The following is a 17,896-nucleotide window of genomic DNA, read 5'->3' as shown; positions in this document are numbered from 1 at the left end:
GCATCCCCCGAACCCCCGCAAGAGTGCGGCTCCTCCATCTCGCGCCGGCTCAGGGCCCCGCAGACCGTCAGCACCCTCGTTATCTCTTCCAGAGTGGATGCAGCTGGGAGCATTCCGCTCCATAGGTTTTCGTTAGGTTTTTTGGCAGCGCGGGGTCGTTTGTTGCAGTTCAGCTCCGTTGCTGCGCGTGGACCTTCTACAAAATTGCAGGGCCTACTCTAGTTGCAGTGCGCAGGTTTCTTGTTGCAGAGCAGGGGCTCATTAGTTGTGGAGCGTTGGCTTAGTTGCCCCGAGGCATGTGGGATCTAGTTCCCTGGCCAGGGATCGAACCTGCGTCCCTTGAATTGCAAGGTGGATTTTTAACCACTGGGCCACCAGGGAAGTCCCTAAGGTAATTATCCATATTTTCTTATAGCCCTCTTGCTAATTGCTTGGGAGTTGCATTTTATAGGTCTCTTTTTTAAACTTTCTTTTGTTCTCTTATGATATGATGCCTGTTTTTAATGTTTGTATTCCTTTTTGTGTATTATAGATTTTGGGTGCTTTTTTTTTCAGTTTTAACATTTTTATTGAAGTATAGTTGACTTGCAGTGTTAATTTCTGCTGTACAGCAAAGCAATTCAGTTAATATCTTTTAACATATTCTTTCCATTATAATCATAGAATATTGAAGTTACCTGTGCTGTGCAGTAGGACCTTGTCACTTATCCATTCTCTATATAAAAGCTTACGTCTGCTGACCCCAACCTGCCACTCCATCCCTCCCCACTTGGCAACCATCAGTCTGTTGTCTGTGATTGTTTCATTTGTGTCATATTTCAGATTCCACATGTCATACCGTATGATAATTTCTGTCCCTGAGTTCACTTAGTATAATACTCTCTGGTTACAAATGGCGTTATTTCATTTTTTTACGCTTGAGCAGCATTCCCCTGCATGTATGGACCACACTGTTATTCATTCATCTGTCGATGGACACGTAGCTGTTTCCCCGTCTTGGCTGTTGTGAACAGTGCTACTATGAATGTAGGCGTGCGTGTGTCTTTTTGAATTCTATGGTTTTGTCTCAATCTGTGCCCCGGAGTGGAATTGCTGCCTGTGTGGTGTGTGCCCCCTGGTGAGTGAGACTGGCCTGAGGCTGCAGCTGGCTTCCTGGAGGGCAGGGCCAGAGGCTGGCACCAGGGAGCTAGGCTCTGTGCTGGCCTCGGGTCTACAAGCCGCCTGTCTGCTGATGGGTGGGGCTGCATCCCCCACCCAGTTAGTTGTTCGGGAGGCAATGTCCTAACACTGGGGCCTACAGGCTGTTGGGTAGGACCAGCTCTTGGAGGGGGTGCCCCGCAGCTGTGCAGCTGTGCGCACCAGCATCCACATCGTTGGAGTGCCCAAGAATGGCTGCTGCCCGCGTCTGTGTCCCCAGGGTGAGCCATAACTGCCCACCCCCTGCCTCTCCAGGAGACCTCCCCGCCCCTGGGAGACCTGGCCAATCTCCCATCAAGGTATGGCTTTCGCCCCCGAGGCCTGGAGCACAAGAGATTCCGTGTGTGCCCTTTAAGGGTGAAGTTTTTCCCCCTAGCCCTGTGGAACTCCCAAAATTAAGCCTTGGTGGCCTTCAAAGCCAGATGCTGGGGGGCGTGTCTGCCCAGAGTAGGACCCCGAGCAGGGGAGCCTGGTGTGCGGCTCAGAGGCTCACTCCTGCAGAAGTCCTTCTTCTCCAGTGTGCGGCTCAGCCCCTGGGGGTGTCCACCCCTCCTGTCTCACTGTGGTTCCTTCTTTACGTCTTCAGTTGCAGATCTTTCTGGTAGGTCCTGGTCCTTTCACTGATGACTGTTCCGCAGAGCTGTGATGTTGGTGTGCTCACGGGTCCTTATGCTGTGCCGTCTTGGCCCACTCCAGCCTGGCTGGGAGAACTCTGCACCGACGGACACAGGCCAGCCTCCGCCCGGTAGCCACTGACTGTGTCTGCTGAGCAGCGTCAGCGAGGACAGCGTCGGTGAGGCTAGGGAACTTTCCATTTCCGCTAGACTGGCTCGCCCGCCAACAATCGCAGGCAGCCGCTGGCTGCTCTCGTCCTCCTGGAAATGTCAGCCTCCCTCCAGGAGCTGCATCCCAACACCAGGCCCACCCCAGCCCCTGAAATGAACCACGCCAGACAACCGTACTTTTCCAATTATAGCTTTTTCTTTTTTCTGTTTTTTTTTTATGAAAAAGATCACACAGAATTCGCCAACAAACAAAATTCCAAAAGAAACTTAAAAAAAAAAAAAGGAAAACAATAATTCCCCCAAAAAACAAAACCGAAGTCTGGCTTTTCCTTCCCTTAAGATTGTCTGGACGAGGCCTCCCGTCCCCTGGAAGGCGCGGGGGCGGCTAAGTGCTTTCGTGGGCTGAGCGGGGCCATCTGCCCTTTCAGCCTCTGCTCTCCCTAGGTCCTTCTCCATCGTGGGGGCGAGTACAGTACACCTGGGCTGGGGGCGGGTGGGGGGTGTGCTTGGGACAGGACGGGGGCCCGTGAAGCGGGGTGCTAGACACTCACAATCTAACAGGAAATAAAAAATAATATTCTGCACGTCAGAATGTGTTCGCTTTTTTTTTTTTATAATTTCGTAGCTATTTTTTCACAGTTTTAAAAAGTTTATATTTATATATATTTATATATATTTATCTTTATATATATAATTAAAAAGTTGACTCCATTTAAAGGCGTATGATACAGGGAAGAGTCTCTTGGTACAATAAAACTGTACAGGCTAAGAACTGCCGCCTCCCCGCGGGCATGGGGATGAGGTTTCAGCACCATGGGCTTGTCTGTAGTGTGAGGGTCTGGACCGGCGGGTGGGGTGGGCCCTCCCCGGGGCCTCAGGGCATGCAGCCCGCTCCCCCTGGCACCTGGCCAATGCTGCTGGACCACCCCCCAACCTGGCTCTGCTCCCCGAGTCCAGGCCATCCTGAGAGGGTGGAGGGTGGAGGCCAGACCCCAGGCAGGCGCCCACGCAGGCCCGGCTGGGTCAGTGAAGCTGGGGGCAGGAGGCCGGCCGGCCCCGCAGTGGGAGGCTCAGGGTGGGCGCTGTGCTGAGGGGGCGGGGCACCAGGAGGACCCACCAGCAGTGGGAACCTCCGAGCAAGCATGAGTTTGGTTGCTCAGACACCCCCTCCCACCAAATCCCCAGCTGGCGTCGGCCTGAGGGTCCTGGGGCCTGGCCTGGCCAAGTGCTTACAAGGTGCTGGGGGGCCCCAAGGGGCCGGCAGAGCCATACCCTGATCGCTGAGAGGGGAGGGGATCTGGACGTGTGCACATGTGAGCACGCACGTGCATGCATACGGGCACACACATGTACACACTTACACGCTGGGGCATCCACGGGCACACCTGCATGCACACAGCCCGCGCACGCGGCCGCCAAGCCCTGGCAGTGGGGGCAGGCGGGCCGCCGGCTCAGCAGAGCACGGGCACGCCGTCGGTGGAGAAGATCATGCCCGTGGTGGGCTCGTAGGTGCCCGCCAGGTAGTACAGGCCCTCGCTGTCCTGGTGCTTCTTGGTCTGGAGCATCTGCTCGTACTGCTCCAGGCCCACCACCAGGCACTTGTGCGACACCGTCTGCACGTCGTTCTCGTCCACGTGCGAGGACTGGTACAGGGCGCGCTGTGGGCACACGGCGGCATCAGGGCACGGCGGGCCAGAGGGGAGCCCCGGAGAGAACCCAAGAAACACGGCGGGTGGAGGAGGAAGGCAGCCAGAGACCCAGAGAGAGCCCCTGGGACAGGGACACAGGCAGAGACGGAAAGACACCCAGAGACGGATACAGAGAGATAGAGAGACTGAAACATCAAGGAAGGGACAGACACACACAGAGACCCAGGGACTTGAGGAAGAAGACAGCAAGGGCGACAGAGGCCGGCAGAGGCGCAGACCCGGACAGAGCAGGCAGAGGTGCGGTCGGGAGCCCCCCGAGTGGGCGGGGTCATAGGAGGCCCCACCCCCGCGCTCCTACCTCCATGAAGTCTTTCCTCTGGCTGGAGGCCCGCAGGGAGGCGGGGAGGCTGCGGCCGGACTTCTGGTCCCAGGGCTGTGTGCGCAGACGAGGGGCTGCCGTGAGCCTGGGCCCGGCCTTGCCTGACCCCTGGCCCCAACCCGGCACCTGGCCCCCAGACCCCAGAGCAGGGCAGCCCGGCCCACCTGGCCTTCGTGGAGGCGCTTGCCCGGGCTGGTCTCCTCGGGGTGGTAGAACCACTTGACGCGGACCACCATGTTGCTGCCCCACGACTCCCACATGCTCTGGATGCGGCCGATGTAGGGCAGGTTGGGGCGGCCGGCCGACAGGAAGACGGCGCAGTCCCCGATGCGGATCATCTCCTTGCCGCGCACGATGGCCTTGTAGAAGAGCTTGCGGGCCTTGCCCTTCATGCCGCGGCGCTGCAGGCAGGCGGGCGGGCGGGTCAGGGCGGGTGCGCCTCCCCCACCCCAGGCCCTGGGTTCTGCAGCGGCAGTGCAGGGCGAGAGGCCCCTGCCTGCCCTGATTGGGAGCCCCGGCTCACCCCCGCGGCAGAGTGGGCCTCCAAAGGGACTTTACGTGAACTAAGACTCCGTGCTGAGAACCGGGTGGGCACTGATGCGGGCGGGGGGGTGGGGGGGGGGGAGGGCCCTGGGACGCCCCCCACACGAGCCACAGTGCTGCAGACGCCACACCTACTGCCGAGTCCCAGCAGGCCCCCGCTCCTCCTGCGGGGTCCTGACACCAGTCCCTGAGGCAGAGCCGACCCCTGCTGACCCCCAACTTCCAGACAGGGATGGGGAGGTCGCCCCAGCCCCGTGCTCTCTGCTCCACTGGACATAGATTCCACTTGACACTTGCAAAGCCCATCGCCCTCCGGGCAGCCTCAATCTACATACACCACCCTGAACAGTGAGCAGTGCCGGGTCTCTGCACCAATGGGCCCTACCAGAGGCCAGGGAGGGGGGCCTGCTGCTGCTGCTAAGTCGCTTCAGTCGTGTCCAACTGTGTGTGACCCCATAGACGGCAGCCCACCAGGCTCCCTGGTCCCTGGGATTCTCCAACCAAGAATACTGGAGTGGGCTGCCATTTCCTTCTCCAATGCATGAAGGTGAAAAGTTAAAGTGAAGTCGCTCAGTCGTGTCCTACTCTGAGCAACCCCATGGACTGCAGCCTACCAGGCTCCTCTGTCCGTGGGGTTTTCCAGGCAAGAGTGCTGGAGTGGGGTGCCATCGTCTGCTCCGGGAGGAGGGCCTGGACAGTGTTAACCCCCAGGCACAGCCGACTGCCCCACACATTACCCCAGGAAAGCCACTGACAGAGATCATAGCTTGGCCAACAGGATCCAGCCCTGGGCTGGTGGCTGGATTTCTCTTCTCGCAATAAACACTCCCTGGCGGCCTCTCAGCGCTCCTGCCTCTCCAGCGTTGGGACAGGCTGGTATGCAGGCTCCAATGAGTCAACAGACCAGCCATCGGAGCCCAAACTCTGCCCGAGGCAGCCCCGCGACCAGTCATTGCCCCCAGGCCAATGCTGCCCAGGAGCCAAGCCGGCGCAGCTCTGCTCTGCCCTCCAGTGGAGCCCTTGCACCTTCCCTTCAAACCGAGTTGTAAAACCCGCCTTTCCCTTCTCGGACTGGCCACTAGGCGGCGCCAAGGGTGTGGGTTTTGTTTTTTTTTTTTGTATACACAAGGAAAACCTGCATACTAATTTCCTACCATACCCGGCTGACCCTTTTCTACTTTTAATTCACTGAGTCCCTGGTGAGACTTGTTTGTTTGTTTAGCCACATCACAGCATGTGGGATCTTTGTTCCTCGACCAAGGATCGAACCTGTGCCCCCTGCAGTGGAAGCAGGGAGTCCTGAAGTCCATGACAGACTTTCTTACCTGTTCTGTAAACCGCTCAAATTATTTTCAGCTCAAGGCATGTTACAAACTGACTTAAGGTGAGATAGGTGGCTAAGACCTCTAAGCCGGCTCATCTTTGACAGCAGGTATGTTTTCAGGCCCCAAAGGCTACCTTCTTCAGACTCAGAGATGCCCCCTTGATCCATGGAGTGCCTAGTGGGGCTGACCCCGCCTCTGTGGCCAACACGGGACCTGATCTGGCCAATCCAAACAGCCCACCCTCCTTCTGGCCACTGTGATTGGCTCAGGGGTGTGCTCAGGCCCTAAGCCAAAGGAGGCTCCACCCACTTTCCCTGGAACCCTAATTTTTAAAAGAAGATCCTTCCTTCCCACTGTCACTTCTGAGCTAGCAGGTCAGCTGAAAGCTACGGGGCTGCCTACTGCCAAGAGGAGAGGAGCTGCCGGAGAAGGAGAGCAGGGCAGAGAGAGAAAGGAGAACGTAAAGCTGGGAGCACGGGTCTGAGAGGGATCTGAAGACAGCCTTTGGGCTGCTGGATCCAGCTGGACCTGAAGCTGACAACCGCAGACTTTTCTATTAAGTTTGGCCCTGTGCTCCGACCTCTGCAGCAGTAAGTGCACTCAGTAACAGTGACACTGGAATGTGCAGAGAGCAGATGCCAAGATAAGGAACTGGCCGATCACCCTGGGGACAGGGTGGTGAGGGTGAGCCTGTCCTTGGCTCAGAAACCACTGCTCTTCGATATGTCCCTGGATGAAATGTCTGCCTGGATCAGGGCTCTGGCGGGCCTGGTCAGGAATGTCTGAGTGTGGCTCATCAGCAAAGACCCTAAAAGAATCCCTATACCCCGGTTTGCTGTCTCGAGTAGTGGCCTTGCCAAGAGAGGCGCTTTTAGCCTGGAGCCCGCAATCCAAGGTGGATGAAAGTCAGATAGCTCACACCCTGCAGGGTCAAGCAGCAGATCTTCTGCCCCAGATGACCCCAGGTGACGAATCAAAGGCAAGGATGTCAGAAGGAGAGCAAGAGCTGTGGGAGTGGGAGGACACCCCCTTGTCTAACAAAGGGGGATCCCCCACCCTATCCTAAACAGTCTTTGGGGGTGCAGCCTGGGGCCAGGTGGAGCTGTCCGTCCCGCCCCAGGGGATCCAACCGCCCTTGGCTGGCACAGTGGCTAGCCCTAAAAGGCTGCTGCCAAGACAGAAACCCCCAAGAGAGTCTCGATACATCACCATAGAAACGAACCCCTAAAGCCTGCCTGCCTGGCAGCACTGGCATTACAGAGGTCCACACCCAGCAGGGCGCCTGGCTCCCGCGTGGCCTCAGAGGACCCTGGCTCAGGGCAGCGGATGCCGCGGGCAAACCTGACCCGACTGGCTATTCCCATGGGCCAGGGGCCCAGCTCTTCCTGCCCAGGGGCGTGGGGCGGACTGGTGGCCTCTGGACTGTTTCCTTTCTACATATAGAAGCTTCACGCATGTGCATGCATGTGCAGGTGTGTGCATGTGCGTGTACAAGTGTGTCTGTGTGTGCACAAGGCACAGGGTGGGCCAGGAGGGGTTCTTCTGCAGAACCGACCCCCACCCACTCCAGGGGCGGCCACGTGCCTCAGACCCAGTCAGCCAGAATGCTGGGCCTTCCCCTGACTAGCTCAGGGCGGGCAGGGACCCAGCCAGGCCCAGGAGACTCAGTCCTGGACTTCAACCTGCAAAGAGGGAAAGAAGTGCCTCTGCTACGACTGCTAACCTGACCGGCCCGAAAGTGAAGAAAGGAAACTCAGGCCACGTGGCTATGTGGCTTTGAGACCAGCCGCACGGTCACTACAGGCCTGCCACAGGACTGTGTGGGTCAACCGGGTGCCTCCAAGGGTGGGTCTAGGTCCCCGGGACCAGGGGGGCAGTGCTGCTCCGGGATGGGTGGGACTCGGGAGTCACATGGACTCCACAGCTGTGACCCAACCCTCCACCATGGGGCTGCTGGGACGACAGAGAAAGATGACCCCCCCGCCACACCTACCTGGGTGGGCTTGCCGAACCACTTCCAGAGCTGCCGGGCGGGCAGGAAAGCGGCGATCTTGGGCCGGTTCTCCACAGACGGCAGGCGCTGCCTCTTGGCCAGCTCCTTGGTGGTGGGGAGGTGGACACCCTCTCTCTTCTTGGGCCGGCTCTTGGCCCCGGCCTGGGCCTTGGGCGGCAGAGGTGGCGTGGGCTGCGGAGGGGGAGCCTGGGCCGCAGGCGCCGGCGCCTTCTTGCCGGGGGAGTGGGCTGAGGAGCGGGCCTTCCCTGCCTGCTTGGGCGCCTTGCTGGGGAGGGCCGGCGGGGCGGAGGGACCAGCCGTGGGGGCGGGGGCGGCCTCGTCATCAGAGCTGCAGGAGGAGTCGTCTGTGGTGGAGGAGGAGGAGGAGGATGAGGAGGAGGATGAAGATGAGGAGGAGGAGGAAGAAGATGAGGAGGAGGAGGACGAGGATGAAGACGAGGACGAGGAGGACGAGGAGGAGGAGGAGGATGAGGACGAGGAGGACGACGAGGACGAGGACGACGAGGAGGAGGAAGAGGACGAGGCCCTGGAGCTGGAGGCGCTGCAGGTCCGCCCGCCGCCGCCCTGGCCGTCCTCCTCGCCCTCTGTCTCGGAGCTGCTGCTGCTGCTGTCGCTGCTGCTGCCGCCGCTGCTGCTGCCGCTCTCCGACTCCTCAGCCCCGTCCTGCTCGGCCTGGCCCTTGTCCGGGCTCTTGGGGGTCCCAGAGTCCTCGAACGCAAGCCCGACCGCAGGCTCCTGGGCCAGGTCGCCATCCGCAGCCTTGGGCCGGGCGGCCTTGGGCTCGGGGCTCCCGGCTGCCGGCGCATAGCTGCCCAGGCCAAGCAGGCCCTTGGGCTCCTCCCGCAGAAGCAGGGCCTCCTTGGCCTTCTTGCTCTTGGGCGACGTCACGCCCTCGTGGTCCAGCTTGACCAGCAGCTCAGCCTCCTCCCCTGGCCTCCGGGCGCCCTTGCTGGCCGACTCCTCGGCAGCCCGGGCCTTCTTGGGCTTGGGGCGGGTGGCAGGCATGGTGATGGGCACGGTGACGAGGGGGGCGGGGGCCAGGGCCGCCGCAGGGGCTGGCAGCTCCCCGAAGGGCTCGGGAGCCGGGCAGCTGGCAAAGGTGGATGGTGCTGGGCTGGGCTGTGGGGGCGCCGGGCGAGCCTTGGGGGTCTTGGCTCGCTTGTCCACGGGTTCTGGGGGGCTCTTCTTGGAACCTGGGGTGCTGACGGGCTCCAGAACCAGTGGGGTACCGGGGACGTCATCTGTTGAGCCCCCCTCCTCCAGGACGGCAGCTCTGTCTGCAAGAGAGGAGGAGCAGCCTGGTGAGTCAGGGCTGGGGGGCCAGCGAGCCCATGTCCTTCCTGGCCCTGCAGAGTTGGGCGGAGCTGGGGGCCCTCTCAGGTCCTCGGGATGAGCGGCTCTCACACCGCACCATCCCCACTGCCCTGGAAGCCCTGCACTGGATTCTGGAAGGACACGCCTGCCTGGACCTCGGTTCTGCCTCTGAAAGACCCACAAGCTCCTTGAGCCTGCTTCCTGTCAACGTTCCCGCACAGGCGGGTGGGGGGGTCTCTGTGCAGACACTACAAGAGTGCGGCAGGCCCCGTGTGCCGGCAGGTCGGTCCCCAAAACGTACCGCTCTTGGCTTTGGTGCTGGGTTTCCGCCCGCGACCCCGAGCCTTAGCGCCGGGCTCCTCGGGTGCCGCCGCGGCCCCGTCCTTGCTCTCCCCGGCATCTTTGCTGGTCTTCCGGCTGCGGCGCTTGGCGCTCGGCACCAGGAGCGCCGGAGATGGCTCCGCACCTGCGGGGCAGGACAGACAGCAGCTCAGGCCCGGCCTCCGCCCCCCACTGCTGCTGGAGCGTCACCCGTCCATGGGCAGAGGGGTGGAGGGGAATCGGACGTTGCAGCGTGGCCTGCACCCACTGCATGGTCAGGCGGCAGGCCCGTCTGCAGGCCCGCAGCTCGGGGGTCTGCACCTGCGTGCAATGAGGCTTCCTCGAATAAACGAGCAAGGCAGGGCTGACTGTGGTCTTAGTGGTCCATGTGGAGGATCCAACGCCCTGCAGCCCTGGCACTTCTGGGTCAGTGTCCCGGTCCTAATTCTGACTAGTCGAGGGAGCCGCGATGAGGCATCTCCCCTCCAAAGCCCGGGTTTCCTACTGGTCAAGGGGCAGGGGGGTCCCAGACCACTCACACTGGATCTTGTAGTCGGGCGGCAGGAGGCGGATGTGCGAGAGGGGGATCCTCCCAGTGTCCCCGTCGTCGAACTCCACGGTAATGAGGTCCCCATCATCTTCCAGGCCCAGCAAGCCTGTTGGAGGAGGGCAGGGTCAGGGGAGGCCCACGGGCCTGGGCCCCCTGGCAGACGCGGGGCAAAGGGGAGCAGACACCAGCCACTGAGCAGCCCCGGGCGCAGGACGCATGAGGGCAGGTGGGCAACGGAGCAGGATGTGGGCTTTGAGCCGGGCAGTCCCGGGAGTGTGGGCTCCCCCTGTCCAGCCAGGCACGTGGCCATGTCCACCTATCCAAGGCCCTCCCCAGAGTGATGAAGGAACAGCGAGCGTGGGACCACACAGCAGAGGGAGCGGGCTGGAGGACAGCAGCTGCAAGAATGTGGCCTCTCGGAAGATGACACCTGAGTGGACGAGCGGGACTCCTCCATGCTGGGCCCGCTGTGCCAACGGGAAGGAAGCCAGCTTTCACAGGGGAGCCCTGGGGTCCCCTCTCCTGAGCACTGAGCGCCTCTGCAGGCTGGGGTGCAGGGGTCACTGGGCAGACTAGGGGTCACATGGCAGCTGCAAGCTTCACGCCAGGACACGTGGCACAGCAGAGGAGAGTGGTGGGCACCACACCAACCAGGGTGACAGGGAAGTCCAAACACTGAATGGTGCCCCCCAGCCCCACTCCTAGTGCTGGACGCGGAGCCCCAAGTCCCGAAGGATGGTGCCATGGGCGGGCTGGCGGGAGGAGTCGCTGGCGCTCGTACTTGGCGCCCCCACAGTCAGGTCCTGCCCACACACAGCTTCCAGTCCCCTTGCTGAGCATCGCCAGTGATGAAAGAACAGCCTCCAGCAAAAGACAGTAGAAGGACAGAGGTACAGACAGGAGCCCGCAGAGACAGGAAGGGGACTGCAGAAGGAAACAGAGCTGAAGAAACCGCAAATGGAAACACTATGGCCTCAGGGAAAAAAGGAATCCATGAAACAGAGATCACTAAAAACAGAAAAAAATCAAAGAATAAGAAAGAACTTTAGAAATGTTATAAACAATAGCAGACACATCAAAAATGCAACGGAATAGAAGGACCGGAAGGCAGGGGTGAGGAAATCTCCCAGAAAGTAGAAAAAAATAAAGAAAAAGATGATAATGGGCAAAAGACAGCAGGAGAGGGCCACCAGACAAGTGTGAGACCCAAGGAAAGAGGGTAAATGAGGGAGGAGACTCTCCAAGAAGAGAGACGAGAAAAATCTCCAGGAACTGGAAATCTTCCTCCAAACTAAAGTGCCCTTCCCCCAAATGCCCAACAGAACACACACACAGAGACAGAGAGACACAGAAAGAGACAGAGAGAGAGAGAGAGACAGGGAGGAAAAGACGGACAGAGACACAGAGAAGAAGAAAGACAGACAGACACAGGAGAGAGAGAAAGAAACAGAGAGAGAGAGGCCACATGAGATTCCAGATCTGGGAGTAAGGGGACGGTGCCAAGTCTCCCATGACGATTTGGGAATAACTCTGGTACAGGATACCTCCGACATCAGAGTCCACATAACAATAGAATGCTGACTTCAGAAAAAGCGAGGGAAGGTGATTTCCAATGTAGAATTTATACCCATGAACTACCTCTAAAGACTGGGAGAGAACAAGCAGACTCGGACGTGTGTGTACTTGAGGAGTTTCCCTCCCACGGACCCTTTCTCTCTGGAAGCCATGAGAAAGTCCTCTGCCACAAGAAGGGAAACAGACACGAGATGCAGCACAGCAGAGAGGTGGAATTCTCAGCAGGACTGCAAGCGCAGGTCCCAGCCGCCAGCCCATGGGGCTCAGGAGGCTGGAGCCCCAGGAGAGCTGGATGGGGAGGCACGGCTCCCTTCGACAGGGGACTCTGGCCCAGCGCTCCATCCCCATCTCCTGGGCACATACAGGTGACTTAGGCGGCTGACAGGTGGACTCCCTTTGCCCCCGGGTTTGACTTGGGACTGTAACACACGCCCAGACTCCTGGCTCCCAGATGCATTGGTTTTGCACTAGCTCAGTGTCCACCACCTGCTCATCTGCGAGTTCTGTCTGTATCCACACTCACGTCTTCTGGGCTACCATTACCCTTTGTCTGCCCAGCTGTCAACCTCTTATTCTGTTCACACGGTCAGATTCCCTAGGGAAGCCGCCTTCCCGTCTCTTCCAGTCCACAGGCAAAACCAGGAAGCTGCCTCACTCGTTAGCAAGGACGAGCGCAAGACACAGAACCCAGGTGACCAGGCCAGTTCAGTGCGACTCCATCCTGGGGCTCAGATGGGAAAGCGGCGCATTCCATGAGGACAGTCTGTTCAGAAGGTGAGGAGTCCTCGGGGGTGGGGCGTGAAGCCAGCACAGCTGAGAGCATGGCTGACGGACACAGGGACCCTGAGTCCTGATGACCCCAGGGGAAAGTCCCCGCTCCAACCAACGCCGATAAAACTCAATGCTTAAGTCTGTCTGAGCTGGCCTTCAGGAACCAAATGGATCCATGCTGACACGCTGGGAAACGGGGGTGCCGTGAGGGTCTTGGGGGCAGGTCTCACCTCGGACCACCGTGCCAGGGTAGAGGCAGCGGTACTGCTGGCTCCAGTAGGCTGCGATCCTGGTCCCTTGCGGCAAGTAGCGCGTGGAGGCCGGCCTCACATCGATGATCTGGGGAGGGGAGGAATGAGCGCCAGGCTGGCCGCCCCGGCCCCGTAGCCCCGCCCCCACCGCCTCCTGCAACAGCCCAGGGGCCCCGCCCCGGCCCCGCCCCACCACGCCTCCTGCAACGGCCCCGCCCCCACCGCCTCCGGCAACAGCCCAGCGGCCCCGCCCCCGGGCCCGCCCTCACCGCCTCCTGCAGCAGCTGCTCCAGACAGTAGATGTGGGGCCGGTTCCCACGCTCACCCTCCACCACCACTCGATATCTGCAAAGATGGGGCGAGGTGACGTGAGGTCCCCCCAGGCAACCCCGCCTCAGCCCACGGCCAGCTCTACCTCCTGGGCCACCAGGATGGGGTGTGCAAGCTGGGGGGTTGCTGACTTGCTGCACAAGCTTAGGACTGGTCTCCCCACTCTGGGCCCATCTCCTCGACATGACCAGGCGGGGTCACAGATGCAGGGAAGGCCAGCACGCCCTCTCCTGCTCCCTCCCACTAAGCCCTGTCCACCTGGGGGCCACCTGGGAGTCCGCCCTGCCCCCTGGCCCGCCCACAGAGTGTGCTGTTCTCCAAGCCTGCCTGAGCCCCCATCCTATGGGGGGAGCGGGGAAGCCACAGCTCAGAGAGCTGAAGCAAGGCGCCCACAGCAGCCCGGCAAGGCTCTGGGTGGGGGTCTGAGGCTCTGTGTGGGGCGGCCCACCCCCACTCACATGTCTGGCGAGTGCAGGGTCTGCACATGCCCCGCATACAACAGCTTGTCGTCCATGGGGATGAGTACACGCAGGCCGTCCTTCAGCTCATCCTTGTCAATGATGCAGGAGCGAGGAGCTGAGGGCAGGCGGTGAGGTGAGGCTGGAGCAGGGGGCGGCCTGGAGACGCCCCCTGGGCCCACCTGGCCACTCCAGCACCCCTCTCTGCAGTGTGCCCACGCGCACACGCCCCCCTCCCAGCGTCTGCAAAGACCCCAGGCAGGTGGGAACGCAAGTGACGCCCATGCAAGGACCAGCGCTTTGCTGAGCCTCAGCTGGAGGCTCTGTGCCATCAGACCCCATTGCCACCCCTCAGCTGCAGTCTCCAGCCTTCCCCACGAGGAGCACTGCCTGTTCTGGCAGCAACACCCCCAAGGCTGGGCTCCCTGTCCCAACCAGCCCCCGGCCTGAGACTGCCGCTCCTTCTTTCCCTCCATTCTCCTCCAGGCCCACCCACGCTGCTTCAGACTCCTGGACCCAGTCTTCTCCTCCGTAGGACCCTGGACCCAGCCCCTCACTGCTGTCACCTCACTCAGAGAAACCCAGATCACTGGCTGGGATGGACGGAATGACGGGCCCAGGTCTCGGTCCCCGCCTGCACCCACACCCCTGCCACAGCCTGAGCATGGGTGCAATGGCTTCCCACCTCTTGACCTTGGGCATGGCCATGTGACCTGCTTTAGCCAGTGGATAAGGGGAGAAGAGCTTGAATCTGAAGGGAGGCCTCCCTCCAGAGGCCTTCCGGTCCCTCTCGAGCCTCTGACAGCAGGGCTGTCAGAGAACAAGCCCTGAGCAGCCCAGAGGCCCACGCTGGGCAGACCTGTCCCTGGTGTCAATGGACTGCTAGCTGTCCCATTATCACCAGAGCAAGCCCAGCTGAGGTCACCCTGCCGTCCTGCTGACAGCCTATTCCCAACCATCACTGAGTCTGCATGCTTGGTCGTTACACAGCGATAGCTGACAAATACACTCCCCAGTAGGTGACAAAGCTCCTCGGGGCTGGCCTGGCTCTTCTCACTGTACTCCCCCAATTTACATTCTTTAATCTCAAGCTCCAGACCCCCAGGTCCAAGTGCCTACTGGAAGTCATCGCCCTGGGATGTCCTCCAGGCACCCCAAACCCCAGCCAACAAAGCCCAGCGGTTCCCTCTGTGACCCACCTCAATGACAGCTGCTCCCACCTGCCAACACCTGTCCACAGGCCTTGCCTCCCCGCATCTGCTCACACAGCCCTCGAACACTCCATCCCGCCCATGTGCCCCGGCTCCCCCCACAGGGTCCCACCACCCCTGGACCCACTCCCTGTCCCACCCCGACTGCTGCTCACTCAGATCCCCCAGCAGTCTCCTAACTCATCTTCCTGGCCCCCACTTCCTGCCCCAGCCCTCCAGTTCCCTGTCTACACAGCAGCCAAAGAGCTTACCGTGAAACCAACCTGACCACCCTGACCTCCGTCTTACTGTTTTCAGGGCAAAGCCCAAACTCCCACCGAGGCCCTCAAGACAAGGGGTTCTGCTCTGCCTGCCCCCAGTCCAAAGCCGCTCTCCCGCCCTAACTGACCAGCCCAGAGTCACGCTGGCCTTCCTGTAGCTTACCTCGGGCACTGCTGTGCTCCCGTCCAACCTTGGGGCCTCTGCACACGCCAATCCCCCGTCACCCTGTCCCCTCTCTACACGAGCCTGGCCTGGCCCGCTCGGGCCCTGCTGGCAGCTGCCTCCGGGGAACCCCCTGCACCCCATACTCCAGGCCCGCGCCAACACGGCATGGCAGGCGCTCACCTGGGGTCAGCGGCCGCTCTGCCGCCCCGCCTCGGGGCAGGTGCTCATCCTCGGAGAAGCTCGAGTCCTGGTTGGGCTCAAAGTCCTCCTCAGCGGCCATGCTCTCCATCAGCTTGCTCACGGCTCCTCCCTTGCCCCGGTTCTGAGAACAGAGCAGGACAGACCGACGGCTGAGGCCGGGCCGGACCCCGGCGTCACCATCAGGCTGCCATGCAGCGTGGCACAGAGAGCAGCAGCCAGATCCCACCTGAGCGCCAGGAGGAGGACAAGACGGGTTGAGGGAGCACCTCCAGCTGCACACAGATCTTGGGGTTGGGAGGGGCACCCAGGATCGCCCGCATTTGTCAACTGAGCAAAGCAACTCTGCCGTGCCTAGGCCCCCGGGGAGCCTCACCTCCTTCTTCACCTCCTTGGCCTTGGTCTTGGCCTTGCTCCTCTTGGCAGAGGCTGGGGAGCTGGTATGAGGGGCCCGGGCCTCGGTGGGCAGGGCAGGAACGCGGGGCGGTGGCAGCGAGGCTCCAGATCCGGCCTCCTTGCCCTTCTTCTTCTGGGGATGAAGCCAGAGAGTGGCTGTCAGAGGGCAGAGCGGGCCCAGGCCCCACATTCACCCTCCCGCCCCTGGCAAGCATTTCCGGTTTTAATCTGGCTTTATTACCACTATGCATTACTTGTTATAAAAAAAAGAATATCGACGTGCATGTAGCTGAGTTCCTCTCCAACGAGCCCACCAACCGCAGAGGTGACTAGAGGGAATGACAACAGCGTGGCGTGTCCTTTCCAGAACTTTCCCCAAGCACACACAATCATGTAAACTCACAGGCTACGCAAACGCATTTGTGCACACACAGTACTTTTTTTTCCTTAAACACGGATGGGAATTTACCGAAAATTCCGCTGTGCAGCCTCCCTCCCCCCACCCTCTGCCAAGTGTATCTGGCAGACTGGGAGAAGAGGCCTCCCTTTTTATTGTGACCAGCCGACCGAGGTGCCTTGGCATGGAGACCTGAAATTCATCTGGCTGCCCGCCTGCTTTTTCCCTCTGCTGAATGAGGCCAAGAATGACGACAGCGTCGCTCGGCGAGGCGGGCACATTCCTGGCAGGAGCGTGCAGAACCGTGCCCCCACTGCCCAGGGCACTTCTGGGGACCAGCGGTTACCTTCCTCTTGCCCCAGCAGTGGGGGACACCGAGCTCAAAGCCCCCAGGGTGGATCCGGGATGCTCCCTCCACTGGAAAGTGGGCCAGTGCATGGGGACCGTGCGAAGCTCCACTTATCAGAGCAAAGGAGTGGCAACAACCTAGATGTCCAGCAACCTGGAGTGTCCACAGACACAGTTACAAGCTTCTATCCCAGGGGCCAAGGCCCTGTGCCAAGGAAGAGGTGACAGCATGGGAGATGCACGTGATGATATTCGGGGTAGGCAGCAGGCTCAGGCCACAGAGGTGACGGGAGCAAGGGCAGGGGTCACTTGGTGCATTTTAGAAGAGACGTGCCTGATACCAATGACTGAGTCACGGGCCAGGGGAGACGGAAATTAAGACAGAGAAAAAAAGAAGACTGGGCAAATGTTACCAAGACAGCAGTAGAAGTCACAGCTTCCACAAGAGACGAGTGAAATTCAAAGCCAACAGCGTTAAAAGGAACAAAGTGGGGAATGTTACTAGGATAAATGCGTTCGTTTTAATCTCTATTTAGGGGGAGAAGTATATATATACAGCTTTATATATACTGAAGCAACTTGGCGTGCGCGCACACACAGACACACACACAATGTTTTCTTATTTCTGATGTGTCTTGTAATCCTCTTCCCATTTCTGAAATCAGAAGGCATCTTGGGGGTGGAAGGACAGTGTTTCATGTGGTCGTGTCTCCTTTTCCACCTGACTTCTATTATTAAATAGACAGCCTGTCTTATGGGGCATGTCTTTGCAGTTGCATACTCAGGAAGAAAGGGAAATTGACAGCAAAAAAAAGAAAAGTTACCGCTGCATGGAATTTAATTTTCTTCCTTTTCTTTATCATCCAATTACTGTTACAATCAGATAAAACTGGTAACTTTCTTTCCCACTAACCAGAAAGCCCATATCTAAGAAACATTTCTTCTTTTAAAAAAAGAAAAGAATTCCGAAGGTGACGAGTTCTGTACACAGAGCAGAGATGTTTGTTGCTGGGATGATTGCCATGGCAAACACCACCATCAACCAGATCACCGATGGCCAGCGTGGCTGTTGGCAGGAGATACTGAAAACCACAGGATGGCCAGATGGTGGGATGCTATTCCTTCACTTAGAGAGTGACTTTAAACAAGAAAGAAAGAAAAGTAAGCTAAAAAGTTGATGGCATGTGGGAATGCACAAGATCTAACTCCAAATCTAGAAAGCAGAATACAAAAGTGCACCTCACCAAACGGTGAACTGTTTGGCCCCAGAGCGGTTTCCTTCGTGTCTGACGCCCTAGACAGTTAATCTGTTCCGTTCCACCTCTGACTGTATCGTCAGGAGGCTGGGATCAGGTGAGCCCCTGGCCCTCTCCTAAGGGAAGCTGCCTTTTTGGGAAAGGCTCAGAGAGGCTGGGAGCCCTGTGGTTAGGGGCTCAGGCACTAGGCCTCCAGTGTAAG

At 59.6% G+C, this 17,896-nt stretch overlaps 1 protein-coding gene across 8 annotated transcripts in view; it reads right to left on the bottom strand.

Annotated features, from left to right (window-relative positions):
* Positions 1 to 2,156: 2,156 nt before the first annotated feature.
* The window catches only part of TNRC18 (trinucleotide repeat containing 18), an 89,982-nt gene continuing 74,242 nt past the window's right edge, over positions 2,157 to 17,896 (bottom strand). For all 8 annotated transcript variants that reach the window (XM_061402263.1, XM_061402260.1, XM_061402265.1 and 5 more), the window contains 11 exons: positions 15,674 to 15,826; positions 15,280 to 15,421; positions 13,463 to 13,580; positions 12,944 to 13,019; positions 12,654 to 12,762; positions 10,067 to 10,183; positions 9,508 to 9,672; positions 7,872 to 9,169; positions 4,175 to 4,411; positions 3,990 to 4,064; positions 2,157 to 3,640 (listed from right to left, as the gene is read on the bottom strand). In XM_061402263.1, the coding sequence (XP_061258247.1) occupies positions 3,434 to 3,640; positions 3,990 to 4,064; positions 4,175 to 4,411; positions 7,872 to 9,169; positions 9,508 to 9,672; positions 10,067 to 10,183; positions 12,654 to 12,762; positions 12,944 to 13,019; positions 13,463 to 13,580; positions 15,280 to 15,421; positions 15,674 to 15,826 (2,697 nt within the window). In that variant the 3' untranslated portion in view covers positions 2,157 to 3,433. The remainder of the gene's footprint in view (positions 3,641 to 3,989; positions 4,065 to 4,174; positions 4,412 to 7,871; positions 9,170 to 9,507; positions 9,673 to 10,066; positions 10,184 to 12,653; positions 12,763 to 12,943; positions 13,020 to 13,462; positions 13,581 to 15,279; positions 15,422 to 15,673; positions 15,827 to 17,896) is intronic.

The sequence above is a fragment of the Bos javanicus genome, chromosome 25 (genome assembly GCF_032452875.1).
Source record: "Bos javanicus breed banteng chromosome 25, ARS-OSU_banteng_1.0, whole genome shotgun sequence".
NCBI classification, from domain to species: domain Eukaryota; kingdom Metazoa; phylum Chordata; class Mammalia; order Artiodactyla; family Bovidae; genus Bos; species Bos javanicus.
The sequence above is the reverse complement of the archived record's forward strand: the minus strand, read 5'-3'. Positions and strand labels throughout refer to the sequence as shown.